This window comes from Oryctolagus cuniculus, chromosome 8, assembly GCF_051225735.1.
Source record: "Oryctolagus cuniculus isolate XC-2025 breed Fujian yellow rabbit chromosome 8, ASM5122573v1, whole genome shotgun sequence".
NCBI lineage: Eukaryota > Metazoa > Chordata > Mammalia > Lagomorpha > Leporidae > Oryctolagus > Oryctolagus cuniculus.
Window position 1 is genome coordinate 29,446,910 of NC_142874.1, and position 15,967 is coordinate 29,462,876.

Sequence of the window (15,967 nt, forward strand, 5' to 3'; positions counted from 1 at the left end):
TGTACGGTACCTGATGGACTGAATGGTCAGTGTGAAGTCTCTGATTAAGTGAAAAGCATCGCCCATGTTCAACCTACAGATAAACAAGAGTAAAATGACACGTGAGGGAATGAAGTGGGTTCTGGTGTGCCCCCCGAAGCAGGGGGAGTAATCCATGGATGCTGCACTGTCGGCCTGTCCAGAGACACTGTCAACGCAGCTCTGGGAGCGCGCAGTCTCTGGCTTGCCCTCGGCAGGGCCAGTGCTTTGCTTCTGCGTTCAGCTCCAGGTAGCCTGGTAAACAGGCTCATCATTTGGCTAAAAAAAAGACACAACTTTCCATGCTCTTGTATACTAGCGCATTGATATTACCAGAATTAATATTACAGTGTCCAGTACAGGAGAGTCAGTGAGAGACAGAGTGGGCTGCTGTAAGGACACATCCCCTAGTAAAAGCATAAAATAGAGAGAGAGCAGGCAAAAACTATCAGTCAGCTTTATCAGACTCTGGGAAACAAAGGCTTAACTCTGAATCAAGAAAAAGGCGGGAAAACTGTGACATCTTTACTCCCCCTCCTCCATCCTCCCCTTGAGCTCAGGGGCACTGTTGAAGACAGCAGCCCATGCTCGCTGCGGGGGCCCTTGTTCCCTGGTTGCAGGGGGAGCGGAGCCGCCCTGTCAGTTCTGAGCTGTCCAGGGGCCGCCTGAAGGAGGGGTGAGGCACTTGCCCTTGCGGAGCCTGCGTCGGCACTCAGAGAGAGAGAAGCAGCAGGCACTCCTTGAGAACACGGCAAGGCAATCTAACAACCTGCTGCTGTCTGTCTGGTTCCGTTTTTGATCTTTGTCTTAAATTCACTCCCTTCTTGCACTGTTCCTAGAGACCTGCGAGAGGTGAAAGCGTAGGCTCATCTCACGCTTTCCCTGAGCGAACCTTCTGCCTTAGGCATGTACATGTTGACCTTGTCACCATGGTCGTCGTAGTTTTTTAATTCCCCCAACACACACTGCTTTAGTATACTCTTTATTCTCAAATAAACTTTCTTCCAGCAATTCCTCATCGGTTTTCAATACTCCATGACAACGTCTCAACAGACAAAAGGCAGAGGAAGGCAGAATGCGTTCTCTCTCGGCCTGACTGCCTGAGACGCTGATCCACTCTTGAACTCGAACCTGAACTATCAGGAGTTCATGGTTCTCAGGCTTTGGGACTCAAGCTAGAATTTACAGCACTGACTTCCCTGGGTCTCTGGCTGGGTCTTCGTAGTCTCCATAATCATTTGAGCCAACTCCTTAAATAAAAAATTAAATGATAGATGGATGATAGATACAAAGGGACTTGCTAGACAGATACTCTTTCTCTGGAGAAGGTTAACACAGGGGATAATTTTAACACCATGGTGCAAATGACATGCAAGTGTATGAACACATGCTCAGCATTGTTAGTATTTAGAAAAATTTAGATCAGAACCATGAGATACCCCTTGATACCTACCACCATGGTTATAATAAAGGGGGAAAATGAAATAACAAGCATGGTAGATGGTGGAGAAATTTAAATCCTTGTACATTGCTGGGGCAATGTTTACTTTCATGGAACCTGGTTTACTTTTGTGGAAAACAATTTTCAGTCTCTCAAAATGGTACACATTGAGTTAACATGACTCAGCAATTCTATCCCTACATACAGATCCAAAAGAATTGAGAACAGGAATGCAAAGCAACGTGTGTGCATGCATGTTCATAGCACCAGTGCTCACAACTGCCAAAGGTAGAAACAACCCAAATGTTCAACTACATAAAAGAACTGTGTATGTACACACGAGGACACTTCAAGAAGTCTGCAAAAATAAAACACAGTGATACGCATTTGGCGCAGCAGTGAAAATGCTGCTTGGGATGGTCTTATCCCATCTCAGAGTGCCTGGGTTTGAGTTCTGGCTGATTCCTGATTCCTGTTGCCTGCTAACGTGTACCCTGGGAGGCACCAGTAATGGCTCAAGTTATTGGGTCCCTGTCACCCACATGAGAGACCTGGACTAAGATCCCAGCCACGGCCATATTTGGCATTTGAGAAGTAAATCAGTGAATGAAAGATCCCTCTCTGTCTCTTCTCTCTGCCTCTCAAATAAAAGACAAATATAAAGTGTTTGGGGAAAAAAATGAAATAAAACAAAACGTTTACTTTCATTCAAAAAATATTTTGAAATCCAGGCAGGCATTCTTTTCATAATATGCATCTGCCAAGAACATTTGGAAGACCCCTCCTACAACGGACCAAAGTACTGAAACCTGCACCAGCATGGACACTGGAGTATTACAGCGAAAGAAGCCAGACACGCAAGGTTACACAGCCACGTGATTCCCTTCATAGTAAACACCCAGACCAAGGCAAACCCACGGAGCCAGAGGGCAGACTGGCAGTGTCAGAGAGAGGACAGGAACTATTCCTTGAAGGTCAGGGACTTACCCTTGGGGTATGAACATGTTTTGTCACTAGATAGCAGCAGTGCATGCACAATGCTGCAAATATACCTAAAGCCACTGTACTACTCACTTAAAAATGGTTAATTTTATGTCATGTGGACTTCATCTCTAGGAAAAAAAAACCTTGTAATTGTTCAAAACAAACTGCCTCTTAATTACCCTTCTTAAACACTGCATCTTAAAATTAATGCCACAGAAACCATAGCAATGCATCAGCCCCCTTAAACTCCATTACACAAACACACAGATGTATCTGGAGCATGTTAAAGTAGGAGCAGTCATACCAGTTGTCTGAAGCCAGTGAGAACAAGGAACCATGCTTGTAGAAGTCCAGTGCATAGGCATTCAAAAAATACTTCCGGCCACTTTGATCCCGTTTGTACAAGCAAAGGAGAGGAACATTGCTGACATCCACACTGAGTGTTCGTAAGATAGCCTGAGGGTACACAGAGGCCTCAGGTTACTCACATTTTTCTCTTAAAGTGACCTTTATTATAAAATCTGGTCACCACGGTTCATTGTCGGTAGCTAGTTAAAGCAGTAACCCAGGAGGCAGCGTTGTACAGCAGGTTAAGTCTCACCTGCAATAAAGGCTCACCACATTGAAGTGCTTTTTCTAGACCACCTGCTCTGCTTCCCATCCAGATCCCTGCTGATGTGCCTGGGAAAGCAGTGGAGAATGGCCCAGGAGCTTGGGCCCCTGCACCCACATGGGAGACCCAGAAGAAGCTCCTGGCTCCTGGCTATTGACTGGCCCATCCCCAGCTTCTATGGCCTTTTGGAGAATGAGCCAGCATCTCTCACCCCACCCCACTGTCACTCTGCCTCACAGATAAATAAATAAATCATTTAAAATAAAACAATAACTCAATACATGTTTAGTACTAGTATCAGACAGTAAACAGTGTACCAAGTTTCCCAAAACTATAATATGACTGACCAGATAAAATATCAAAACTGTTTTTGAAAGCATGGAAATGATGGCTCCAATTTATTTAGAATTAATTTTACATGGTCAGGCCTTTGTTGTGGTGTAGCAGGTTGGGCCACTGCCTTCAGTGCCTGCATCCAATATGGGCACCTGTTCGCGGTCCAGCTGCTCTGCTTCCAAACCAGCTCCCTGCTAGAGCGCCTGGGAGGGTGGTGGAGGATGGCCCAAGTACTTGCGCCCCTGCACACACGTGGGAGACCTGGGAAAGGCTCTGGGCTCCTGGCTTTGGCCTGGCCCAGCCCCAGCCCCAGCCATTTCAGCCACTTGGGGAGTAATCAGCAAATGGGAGATCTCTCTCTCTCTCTCTCTCTCTCTTTCTGTAACTTTGCCTTTCAATAAGTAAAAGAATTTACACGGCCACTTTTACAACTTCAGAAACATATTACAAATATTTCTTAGATTAATTCTCCCTGAAGAAAATATTTCTGAATGTCCAAGCTTTATCTTGGCAACAATACACAGTGAGAGTGTTGTTCTTCCCCACACTCCACAATATCTGTTCTTATACTGCTTTCCAGGACACAATGACCAGATCGTGGCAAGTGACACAGTCCCAGTCATCAGGGCTCATTTCCTCTCAACTTGCTACCTGAATAAACTGTCCAGGGACAGTCAGGACTGGGAGTCTGACCATGCCACAGTGACCTCTTTGGCTCATGCTGAATCATTCATATCTCCATGCTGTACAACACACCACTCTATGCATTCAGACATAAAAAATAAAAATAAAAACAAGGAGAAACAAAACACATTGCCCTCGAATGACTGACAGCAGGATCTAACTCCAGTGTGCACTCTGGACGTAACACCCAGAGACGCTCCCGAGACTGCACTGCTGGCAGGTGACGTGGACAGCCAGGTCTCCTTGGCTCACACCTGGAGTAGCAGGGGCTTATGAGAGGCAGTGCATACAGCTGCTGTGGTCCGGATATGGCTTTGGATGTCGCAGGTCCCCAAAAGGCCCCCGTGGTAGAAGCCTGTTCCCTAAGGTGGTGGCATTAGGAGGAGGGGAAACCTTTAGGAGGTGGGGCTGAGTGGGAGGCCTTCAGGTGATGCGGGTTGTTCCAAACACCTGAGCTCGGGCCCAGGCTCTCTGCTTCCTGGCTCACCACATGATCTTTCCTGCACACACAATACAGAGCCTCACCAGGGTCTGCACCAGGTCCCCAGACTTGAACCTCCAAACCTGTGAGCTAAACAAACTTTTTTCCTTAACAGAGTGAGTTGCCTCTGGTATTTCACTGTAGTATCAAAAAGCTGACTAATGCCATGGTGACTGAGAAACCTCCCTGTTTTCCTGGTATTTTTTATTTTAAAAGTATTTTCCCATGCCACTGGGAAGCATCACTATTCAGACATGGACACTGACCTAGTGTTCTAATCAGATAAAGGCTATTTCTCATTGATGAATAAACAGAATGAAAGAACTTGTCACAACAAAACGGACTTACATCATTTGTCAGGTGAACACCAAACAAATCCTGATCCGTGATATTGGACAGGCAAGCAAATGGGGAGACAGCAGATCTGCTCTCAGTCCCGGGCATCAGATGAGACACCAGCTCAGAGTCTTCACACTCTTTACCCGAAAAGTCTAGGAAGAAGCAAATGGAAAACCATTCTCCTATGAAACATAAACCATTTGAAACTAATCAAACTCATTTATACCATTATTCCCAGAAAATTTATTGGAGGTTTTTTTTAAGCAAACACTCTGGGGATTGTACTGCTGGATCACCACTGTGAAGACTTTCTTCTCCCTAAACCAAACTCATTCTAGCATCTGCTAGTGGCTCTACCACTCGGTGGTCCCACGTGGTGGCTCCGTGCGTCCACCCACTGCGAACTTATGTGGACACTGTTTACTAAGGGGGATGCAGATGCTTCATCGAGCCCTATTGGATCCAAGGACCTGAGCTCAAAAACCGGGGTCACCTACCTGCCCTCTACAACAGCTTTATATTCAGATTCCTCTCAAGATGCAGGGGAGTGTTACAGCTGCCAAGTTTCGCATAATGGAGTTAAAGCTGGCTTCACCGCCTACTCTCCTGTGTTAACTCTACTGTGCATACACCCACAGATGGCAAGGAAGTCCCACTTCCCTCACCAGGAGGCAAAAGTGGGGAGGGACACTTCCGGTCCCTGTGCAGCTCGCCCATCTCACTGCAGGCCTGAACAGTGGGTCTGGTAGAGGGAGATACTCAACGTCCAATCAAATCATTCTCTCTCTCTCTCCACCATCCCCATGTCTTCCTTCCATGCTTCTAGTGTGCTGATTTCTTGGATCCCATGTGTCCTGCTCTCCCTCTGTGAATGATTCACTCTCTTCTGTTTCCTCTCCGTCTTTCTGCTCCTCCTTGCCCCATTTCTTCCTCTTTTTAAAAGCTTTCTTTTTATTTTATTTGAAAGGTGGAGAGACAGACATGAATCTTCCATCTACTGAGTCACACCCCAAAGGCCTGTAACAGTTGGCACGGGGCCAAAGCCAGGAGCCTGAAGCTGCATCAGGTCTCCCTCGTGGGTGGCGGGGACCCAAGTGCTTGAGCCATCATCTGTTGCCTCCCAGCTTGTGCATTAGCAGGAAGCTGGATGGGAAGTGGAGTAGCTGGGACTTGAACCAGGCACTCAGATGTGGGATCAGGTGTCCCAACAGTGACTTTACGGCTGCACTGAAAGCCCACCCCATCCTCTGTTCCTCTTTCCCTCAGAGCTTTCTCTGTACTTTGTGTTCCTGTCTCTCTCCTTCTGTCTTTGTATCCATGCATTTATCTATTTACATCTCCATTTCCATCTGTCTGACAATCTTCCTGTGTTTGTTTCTCATCTCTCTCTCTCCGATTGTCTCTACATCGCTTTTGTCTCTTTTTTCTTTACTTTTTTAACACACACTTCTCTGTGTCTTCCCCCATCAGTCTGTGCCTTTCTTTGATCTTTCTGTATTTCAGGTCCATGTGACCACTAGGGAGGTAGATTCTACTGTCTTCCCCATTCATCTAAAAGAGACAGGCACTGTAGTTCTACCTGGGGGACGGGCAAGTGTTCTACTCAGGGCTTTGCTTTATTTCACTGAACGTGAAAACCATGTTCTCTTACTCAGTCTCATCCCTAGGACTCCCACATTCATTGCTCATTCGATTCCAAGTTTAGGAGGGGACTATGAATACCAAGGTTTAATGCCTGACCCTTAAGCCTCCACAATTAAATGTATAACTTGGATTTATTTTTCCTATAAAGAATAATCCTTTGACATTTAACCTTTATGATCATCTTGACGGAGGCAGGGAGATAGCAAGAGCAGAGAGGAACTGCCGGCCCCAGCCCTTGTGACGATCTGGCCCACACTTACCAAACTGCCTGCCCCCGCACCACTCAAATCCCCTTTCCATGCACAGCCCCCCACCCCTTCTGTGTAGCGGAGGACTGCAGGTTCTGCAGTGCTGCAACTTAGAACCAGTGCCAGCTAGAAATACTCAATATGGCTGCAGGCTGTGCCCCCATGATGATCTTCAGCTCAACACAGGGTCACTAATATTACCATGGGTGACACGCCTGTTCCCACCACACACCTGAGAGCATGACACTTCTGATTGCAAAGGGCAAGGAAGCAGGTGGCACTCCAAACTCCAAACTCCATGAATTTGAATGTCTGATTAAGGCCCACAGCCCCTATGCCTCCAAATGGTATAAAAAGACAGCCCCCAAGCCATGTTGATTGCAACTCTCTCTCCTGGCTTTGCCTGCACTCCTTCCTGTATACTTTCACTTCTCACGTAAATAAATCTTGCTTGTCTGTTGGCCTCTACCTACGTCTCTTCCTTGAATTCGTTCCTGTGATGGGGCAAGAAGCTGGACCAAGCCAATCCCGTAGCCACACACAGCAACCTGAGGGAGGGGTTGCACAATCTGACTGTATCAAATGCCTCTGGCTTGTACATCTTAAAGAAGTTAATGTATGCCACATGAATTTCACCTCAACAACAACAGCAAAAACATGCTGCCTGTTACTTGTCATCTCTTGTTCACATGGCTCTTCTTGGAAGTTCTATTAGTTTCCTAATGCTGATGTAAGAAACGGACACCACCTTTGTGGCGTAACGTAAGCCAAATCTGTCAGAAGGTGGAAATTGGTGTCATTGGGCTAAAACAAGTCATAAGCAGGGCTCTCTGCTTGTTCTTTTTGGGCGTCCTGGGAGGGCCCCTAGAAGCTGCCTCTCTGGTTCCTCCCACCTTCAGAGCCAGCTGGTCGGTTAACTCTTCCCATGCCATGTCCTCTCACTCTGATGCTCCTGCCTCCCTCTTCAACTTGATCAGGTCCACCCAGACAGTCTGCGTGTCTCCCCAAGCCAAGAGCAGCAGATCAGAAGATGTGATTCGATCTGCAGGCTTCATCCTCCCTTTGCCACAAAACATTCAGGCTCCTCAGATGAGGATCCGGACATCCATGGAGGCGGGGAAGGGTCTCACCCTACCAACCCCAGAAGTCACCCCAGAGGAAAAGGAGATCACCGCCCCACCACACCCCTCCAATTCTGGATGACAGCCATGGCCTGAAGACACTGGGTTCTTTCCCACGAAACTGACCCATGACTGGTGAACTTCTCACTCCCTGGCTGAAAAGGCCAACATTTTGCCTTGTCCCTCACACGCCTTCCATATTCCAATATAATCATGGATCCTGAAATAGGAAGAAGTCAAAGCAGCCCACCAGAACCACGGTTTTCTCCTTGTTTCTACAGGAAGTGGATGAAAACAGAATCCTGCCACATTCCCACATCTTCTTAGCTCTCTCTGTCTCCCTGCTAAGGACACTGAGTGCATGACCTGCTTCCAGAACCTTTATTTGTCATAGATTCATTATTTTTCTTTATATTTTTGTCATTTTCTTTCTCGTGCAGTTTTCTCCCTTCCTGAATCAGATGGGCGATGCCTTATCTCCCTCACCGCCCACTTTGTACTGAGGGAGTCACAACGCACTGATGGTCCTAAAGAAATATGCCAACATGCCTCTTCTCATAGTTTCAAAGCTATTCACATTGAAAAGTTGAACTAAGTGGAGAGTGTCAATATCCACTAAAGGACAAATAATATCAATAGGTAAAGAAATATTCTATAATAAATTCAGACTAGGCAAGGGGGTGCTTCTTCATGATTGTGCCAGAAGAAAATAGAACTATTTTAAGCATTTAGTGTTAAATGAAATCTACAGTGACTTACCTAATTCCAGACAATAAAAGATTTTTATCAGGGTAAAATTTCCACAGCATAAACTGAAGGACTTTTAGGGTTTTTTTTTTGTATATTCTCTTGCAATAGTTACGTCTTTATCTTCCAAACTTCCGTTTTATCTCAGCATAGTTAGATATGTTTTACTTTATGGGCCTTCTGTTCCTCTTACCTATTTCTGAAAGAGGGAGTCGGTATTCCTGGCTCCCATCAGCCAGCTTAGAAACGGTCAGGAGGAAGGAACCAAAGCTCTTCCGAATCCTGGCATTGTACTCCTTCACTGCAGCAGCGAAGTCCTCTGGAAGATGGCGGAGGAACACCTGTGAACAAGGAGTCAGATGGGCCTGACCGCTCAAACCAGGAGCAGAGCATGGCCAAGGTCTGGGAGACACGGGGCCAAAATCTTCTTAGGGACAGCAATTAAGCTGCTGCCTGGGATATCCTCATCCCATATCAGCTGCCTGCCAGTGCATCCTGGGAGGCAGCCGATGATGGCACAAGTACTTGGACCTCTGCCAGCTATGTGAGAGACTGGGATTGAGGCTCCTGGTCCAGCCCCTATTGCTATGGGCATTTGGAGAATGAACCAGCAAATGGAAGAATTTTCATTCGTGTGTGCGTGCTCTCTTTCCCCCCCTCCACTTGCTCTCTGCTTTGCAAGTAGATGAAATAAATGCATATTTAAAATGTATATTTTAAAAATATAGATGGAAATGTACTTCTAAATATAAACTCTTTTACTCATGGACACACAAATACATAAACTGAAGTAAAAACTAATGTCTAATCCTACCATTCAGGGATATAGGTTATAAAGATTTTGGTGATTAGAATCACCTTCTAACTAGGGTGCAGTATGCAGCTTCACAACAGAATGTTCATACTCAGCATTGTATTTGGTGCATTTTCCCATGTCATGGACTTCATTTAAAAAGAAGAATTTTAGCAGTCAGCATTGCAAGCAGATAAAGCCACCACCTGCAATGCTGGCATCCCATATGGGCACCAGCTCATGTCCCAGCTGCTCCACTTCCAATCCAGGCCCCTGTTAATGTGCCAGGGAAGGCAGTGGAAGATGTCCCTTGGACCCCTGTACCCACCTGCAAGATCTGGATAGAGTTCCAGGCTCCTGGCTTTTGCCTGGGGCAGCCCTAGCTGCTGCAGCTATTTGGGAAGCCAAGCAGCAAATGTTGGTTGGTTTGTGTGTGTGTGTGTGTATGTGTGTGTGTAACTCTGCCTTTCAAATAAGTAAATAATTTTTTTTAAAGGAGGGGGTGAGCCAGCGCCGTGGCTCACTAGGCTAATCCTCCATCTGTGGCGCCAGCACACGGGGTTCTAGAACCGGTTGGGGCACCAGATTCTGTCCCGGTTGCTCCTCTTCCAGTCCAGCTCTCTGCTGTGGCCCGGGAGGGCAGTGGAAGATGGCCCAAGTGCTTGGGCCCTGCACCCGCGTGGGAGACCAGGAGGAAGCACCTGGCTCCTGGCTTCAGATCATTCAGATCAGCGCAGCACGCCGGCCGTAGCAGCCATTTGGGGAGTGAACAAACGGAAAAAGGAAGACCTTTCTCTCTCTCTCTCTGTCTAGCTCTGCCTGTCAAAAAAAAAAAAAAAAAAAATGAGGGGGTGAGTCCAGTGCTGTGGCGTAGCAGGTGAAGCTGCCACCTGCAGCGCTGACAGCCCACATGAGTGCTGGTTCCAGTCCCAGCTCCTGGCTTCAGAATGGCCGAGCTCCAGCTGTTGCGGCCATTTGGGGAGGGAACCAATGGATGAAGATCTCTCTGCTTCTCTGTAACTCTGCTTTTCAAATAAATAAATCTTTAAAGGGGGGGGGGGCAGAAGTCTGCACACAGGTACACACACACCATGTGTACACAAAGGCAGAGACCCGAAGGCTGCTTCTACAAGTCAAGGAGCACCAAAAATCAACAGCAACACCAGAAGCTAGAAGAGAGGTCTGGACCAGAGTCTCCCTCGAGGCCCTCAGCAAGGACACCTCTGCCATGCTTCTGCATCTCCAGGGCTGCGAGACAATGCATTTCTTTTTCTTTCTTTTTTTTTTTTTTTTTTTTTTTTTTTTTTTTTTTTTTTTGTGACAGGCAGAGTTCGACAGTGAAAGAGAGACAGAGAGAAACCAAATGGCTGCTATGACCAGCACACTGCGCCTATCTGAAGGCAGGAGCCAGGTGCTTCTCCTGGTCTCCCATGCGGGTGCAGGGCTCAAGCACCTGGGCCATCCTCCACTGCACTCCCAGGCCACAGCAGAGAGCTGGACTGGAAGAGGAGCAACCGGGACAGAATCTGGCGCCCCAACCGGGACTAGAACCTGGGGTGCCAGTACCGCAGACGGAGGATTAGCCTAGTGAGCCATGGTGCCAGCTGAGACAATTCATTTCTGCCATGTAAGCTACCTGGTTTGTACCACTTCATTAGAGCAGCTTTAAGAAACTAATCCTTGGTCATCACGCATTTCTACTGAGAACTTCAAATACTAAAGAAAAAAAAAATTTAGAAGAACATATAAGACTTGTTCGTTTCTCTGGGGTGTACAGTATACTGTTTCATCACATGTAAGCAGATCAATGAGGTAATTAGCCTTTCCATTTCCTTACCTTTAAAAAAAAAAGATTTCTTTATTTGGAAGTCAGAATACAGAGGGAGAGAGAGATTCTCTCCATCCACTGGTTCACTCCCTAAATGGCTGCAATGGCCAAGGCTGAGCCAGGTGAAAGCCAGGAGCCAGGAGCTTCATCAGGTCTTCCATGTGGGTTGCAGGGCCTAAAGCACTTGGGCAATCTTCCACTGTTTTCCCAACACCTTTAGCAGGGAGCTAGATTGGTAGTGGAGCAGCTGGGACACAAACTAGTGCACACATGGGACGCCAGCATTGCCGGCGGAGCGTTTACCCACTATGCCACAGCAGTGACCCCTCCTTACCTTTTCTTTATATTTGCAGCCTGCCAGCTCCTCTCTCCCAATGCTGCAGAACTCTGGGCACAGGACAGCTCCATCCGAATCCCACACTAAGAGACATGACCAGACTCTAACAAGGCTTCCAGCAGCCTGAGGCTGGATTTCTAGATGATTCTAGCCCTGCAACCCTTAAAGTGATAGTGGCCAGCAGAAATTTCCTATTTGTTCTAGCCAATGCACAGCTGGTAAGAGGTACCCAACCTCCCTTTTTTGGAACATTTACTAGAAAGTGCATACAATTTTTTTTTTTTTTTTTTTTTTTTTTTTTTTTTGACAGGCAGAGTGGACAGTGAGAGAGAGAGACAGAGAGAGAAAGGTCTTCCTTTTGCCGTTGGTTCACCCTCCAATGGCCGCCGCTGCAGCCGGCGCACCGCGCTGATCCTGGCAGGAGCCAGGAGCCAGGTGCTTTTCCTGGTCTCCCATGGGGTGCAGGGCCCAAGCACCTGGGCCATCCTCCACTGCACTCCCTGGCCATAGCAGAGAGCTGGCCTGGAAGAGGGGCAACCGGGACAGAATCCGGCGCCCCAACCGGGACTAGAACCCGGTGTGCCGGCGCCGCAAGGTGGAGGATTAGCCTATTGAGCCACGGCGCCGGCTAGAAAGTGCATACAATTTTAACTATGAGAAACTTCAAAGAATTCAGGGAAAATGCAATTAAAAGATAAGCTTATTGTGGTGCAAAACAGTCTTGAAATGTATGTAAAGTTTTCCTTTTTAATAATCACTTTCTCTTGCAATTGTTATGTTTTAAATTTTTATTTATTTATTTGAGAGACAGAGAAATGGAGAGACAGAGAGCTCCCATCTGCTGGTTTGTGTCCCAAATGCCAATAACCATCAGGGCTGGGAAGCAGGAAGGTGATCCAGGCCTCCCACATAGGTGGCAGGAACCAAAGTACTCGAGTATCACCTACCGTCTCCCAAAGTGCATATTAACAGAGAGCTGGAGCTGTCACCGGGCACCGATCCAGATATTCCAACATGAAACATGGGCGTCTTAACTGGCAGCCTGAACCACTCAGTCAAATGCCCGCCTTAAAGCATGTTGTTAAAGGATCTATGAGATCAGTGTAACTGTTCATTGAGATCTTTGCCACATTTTCAGATGAGCCAAGCATTTTATTACTTTCTACCTTTAATTACAGCTGAGATTTTACATTTTGTTTTCTTTGTAACTTTAGTATAGGGAAAGTTATACATTTCAATAGATTATTTTGGCAAATTATAAACATTTTTCTGTTGATTTTCTTGGCTTTTTACATAGCCAGAGATTTTATCTGTAAATAACAATTACAAAAATAAGAGCCAACATTACTGAGTGTTTTTATATGCCAAACATTGTTTTAAGCATTTTGCATGTATTTTTAAAGATTGATTGATTGATTTGAAAGGCAGAGCAACAGAGAAAGGGGAAGAGACAGAGAGAGAGAGAGAGAGACAGACAGACAGAGATCTTCCATCTGCTGGTTCACTCCCCAAATGGCCACAACAGCCAGGTCTAGGCCAGGGCAAAACCAGGAGCCAGGACCTCCATCGTGGTCTCTCCCATGTAGGTGGCAGGGACCCAAGTATTTATGTCACCTTCCACTGCCTTCCTAGGCACATTAGCAAGAAGCTGGGTCAGAAGCAGAGGAGCTGAGACTCAAGCCAGCATTTGATAGGGGATTCCTGCATTGCAAGTGGTGGCTTAACCTGCTGAGCCACAATGCTGGCCCCACTTTGCAGGTATTCACTCATTTAATCCTCATGGCAACTCTTCAAAGTGGGTGCTATTCCAATTGCCAGTTTTCAGATAAGAAAACAGGTCTGGTACAGAAATGTGCCATCAGTTCAGTGGCAGGGCTGGGCGGGTGACCCAGCACATTACTCCATCATACGCTGTAGTATTTTGCTGTTCACCTTGCCCACCTTTGCATCGGATGAAAACCATCCAATTTTCCTTTCTTTCCATTTGGCAAGGATTAGAATTCCCAGAACACTATTTCCAGATAGGTGTTAAATTGATCTTCTTATCTTCTTCTTTATTAATATTAATATTAAATGACTAGCTGGCTATTCATCTCTGTTAGGAATAAGTTCCATTCATCTGCAATCACTACACTATGACACTTCAGAAAGTTCATGGAAACTGTAATTAAAAGGTAAGTTTGACTGCAAAACAAACTGACATCTATTCATACAAGGGATCTTCAAAAAGTTCATGGAGAACGCATATTAGTAAAAAACAAAGCATTCATATACAAATCTGCACTCATGCATCCCAAAGACTAACTGGAGCATGAAGAAGTAACTCGAGTGAATGATGGCAAAATCTTGTTACTGGGAAAATGCTGTTGCACTTCATTATTATTAAAGCAGAAAGAGGTTACATCAAAGTACGAGTATTGCAGTATTTTATTTTCTTACCATTGAATGAGAAAACACCTTCTTAAACTTTTTCGCACAGGGAGGAAGGTATCTCTTTCCAAAAAGATGTGCTAAAACCACCACCAAGGTTTCCATCACATCTTCAGAAAATGTCTTTTTGCCTGTATTTTGTTATTTAAAAAAAAAAGTTTAATTTTTCAAAACCTTAGAGAACAAATGTAATGTGTAAGACACAGCTGAAAGCTTACTTCCTATGAATTTGGTGACTTTTTTTTTTAACAAACTACACCAGCATTTCACAATATTGCAGGCTAACTGATGGCATCTTGCTACAAAACGCTTTGCATCCTCCTACCCACTCTTACCTGTAGAAGCCTGGTGGTCAATGAGCGATGGTTGCCCCTACTCTGTAACTGCTTGGGGATTCCCTCACTGGCTCCAAGTCTTCCCTTTGCTCCTCTGTCTCCATTCTACTCATTTTTTTCTACCTTGGTGCAACCCCTGCCAAGGAACAAAGGCCCGAAGCTGCTTGCTAAACTCCTCGTCTGCCCTTCCAGGCCCTGTGTGACGTGAATCTGCGCCCACTCTCTCTTTGGTGCACGTTACAGAAAGAACTCGCACCTGCTCCTCTTGACAGGCCTTTGCTGCCAATATTGCTTTTTCCCTGGAATATTTATTCCCCATATTTTCTTATGCCCAAACCCTCGCAATACACTAGGGACTAAATCTCCTAGAGGGAAAGCCTATGTGAAATTCCCGATATTTGATCTGCTCCAGCATTTTGCAGAGGGCCAGGGTCCAGACCACTGGGAGCATGATGGATGAAGGAGCTGAATGACAGGCACTCATGAGAGACTAGGAAACAGGCTACAACTACCTGCAGTATCAGAGAAATGCCGTGCAGAGTGAGGCTTTCAAACTTGATTTCTTTTTGTTTTTGTTTTTGTTTTTGTTTTTGTTTTTTTTGACAGACAGAGTGGACAGTGAGAGAGAGAGACAGAGAGAAAGGTCTTCCTTTGCCGTTGGTTCACCCTTCAATGGCCGCTGCGGCCGGCGCGCTGCGACCGGCGCACCGCACTGATCCGATGGCAGGAGCCAGGTACTTATCCTGGTCTCCCATGGGGTGCAGGGCCCAAGCACTTGGGCCATCCTCCACTGCACTCCTGGGCCACAGCAGAGAGCTGGCCTGGAAGAGGGGCAACTGGGACAGAATCCAGCGCCCTGACCGGGACTAGAACCCGGTGTGCCGGCGCCGCTAGGTGGAGGATTAGCCTAGTGAGCCGTGGCGCCAGCTCGAACTTGATTTCTATACATTGTTAGCATCATGTGAAAATTGTGCCCAGCTTTCAAATTGCTTTAGCATTCTGAGACCCTCTACGCAATATTTATATCATAAGTAAAATTCATGACTCTTTCTTGAAAAAAAAAAAAAAACAGGTTCACATGGATCAAAGGCTTTATGATTTGATTTATTATTAGTGTTAAGATATCATGGGCCAGCACTGTGGCATAGTGGGTTAACACCTGGCCTGCAGTGCCGGCATCCCATATGGGCACCGGTTCGAGTCCTGGCTGCTCCACTTCTGATCCAGCTCTCTGTTATGGCCTGGGAAAGCAGTAGAAGATGACCCAGGTCCTTCAGCTCCTGCACCCACGTGGGAGAACTGGAAGAAGCTCCTGGCTCCTGGCTTCAGATCGTCCCAGCTCTGGCCATTGCAGCCAATTGGGGAGTGAACCAGCAGATGGAAGACCTCTCTCTCTCTCTCTTTGCCTCTCCTCTCTCTGTGTTACTCTGACTTTCAAATAAATAAATAAATATTTTTAAAAAGATATATACTACCATATCATCTTAATTATTTCTGTACTATTTTGATAAAAGTTGATGTTTCCAAAAATAAAATAGAACAATGGGTCACTAACTGTATATTCTAGCCTTAGCTGCCTGCATTTGTG

At 46.2% G+C, this 15,967-nt stretch overlaps 1 protein-coding gene across 1 annotated transcript in view; it reads right to left on the minus strand.

The window, feature by feature from the left end:
• The window catches only part of LOC103346374 (putative ATP-dependent RNA helicase DDX60), an 84,806-nt gene that overhangs the window by 731 nt on the left and 68,108 nt on the right, over nt 1-15,967 (minus strand). The window contains 6 exon segments of the mRNA XM_089301763.1: nt 11-73; nt 2,748-2,899; nt 4,906-5,048; nt 8,850-8,997; nt 11,612-11,761; nt 14,054-14,175. Of these exon segments, the coding sequence (XP_089157889.1) occupies nt 11-73; nt 2,748-2,899; nt 4,906-5,048; nt 8,850-8,997; nt 11,612-11,761; nt 14,054-14,175 (778 nt within the window).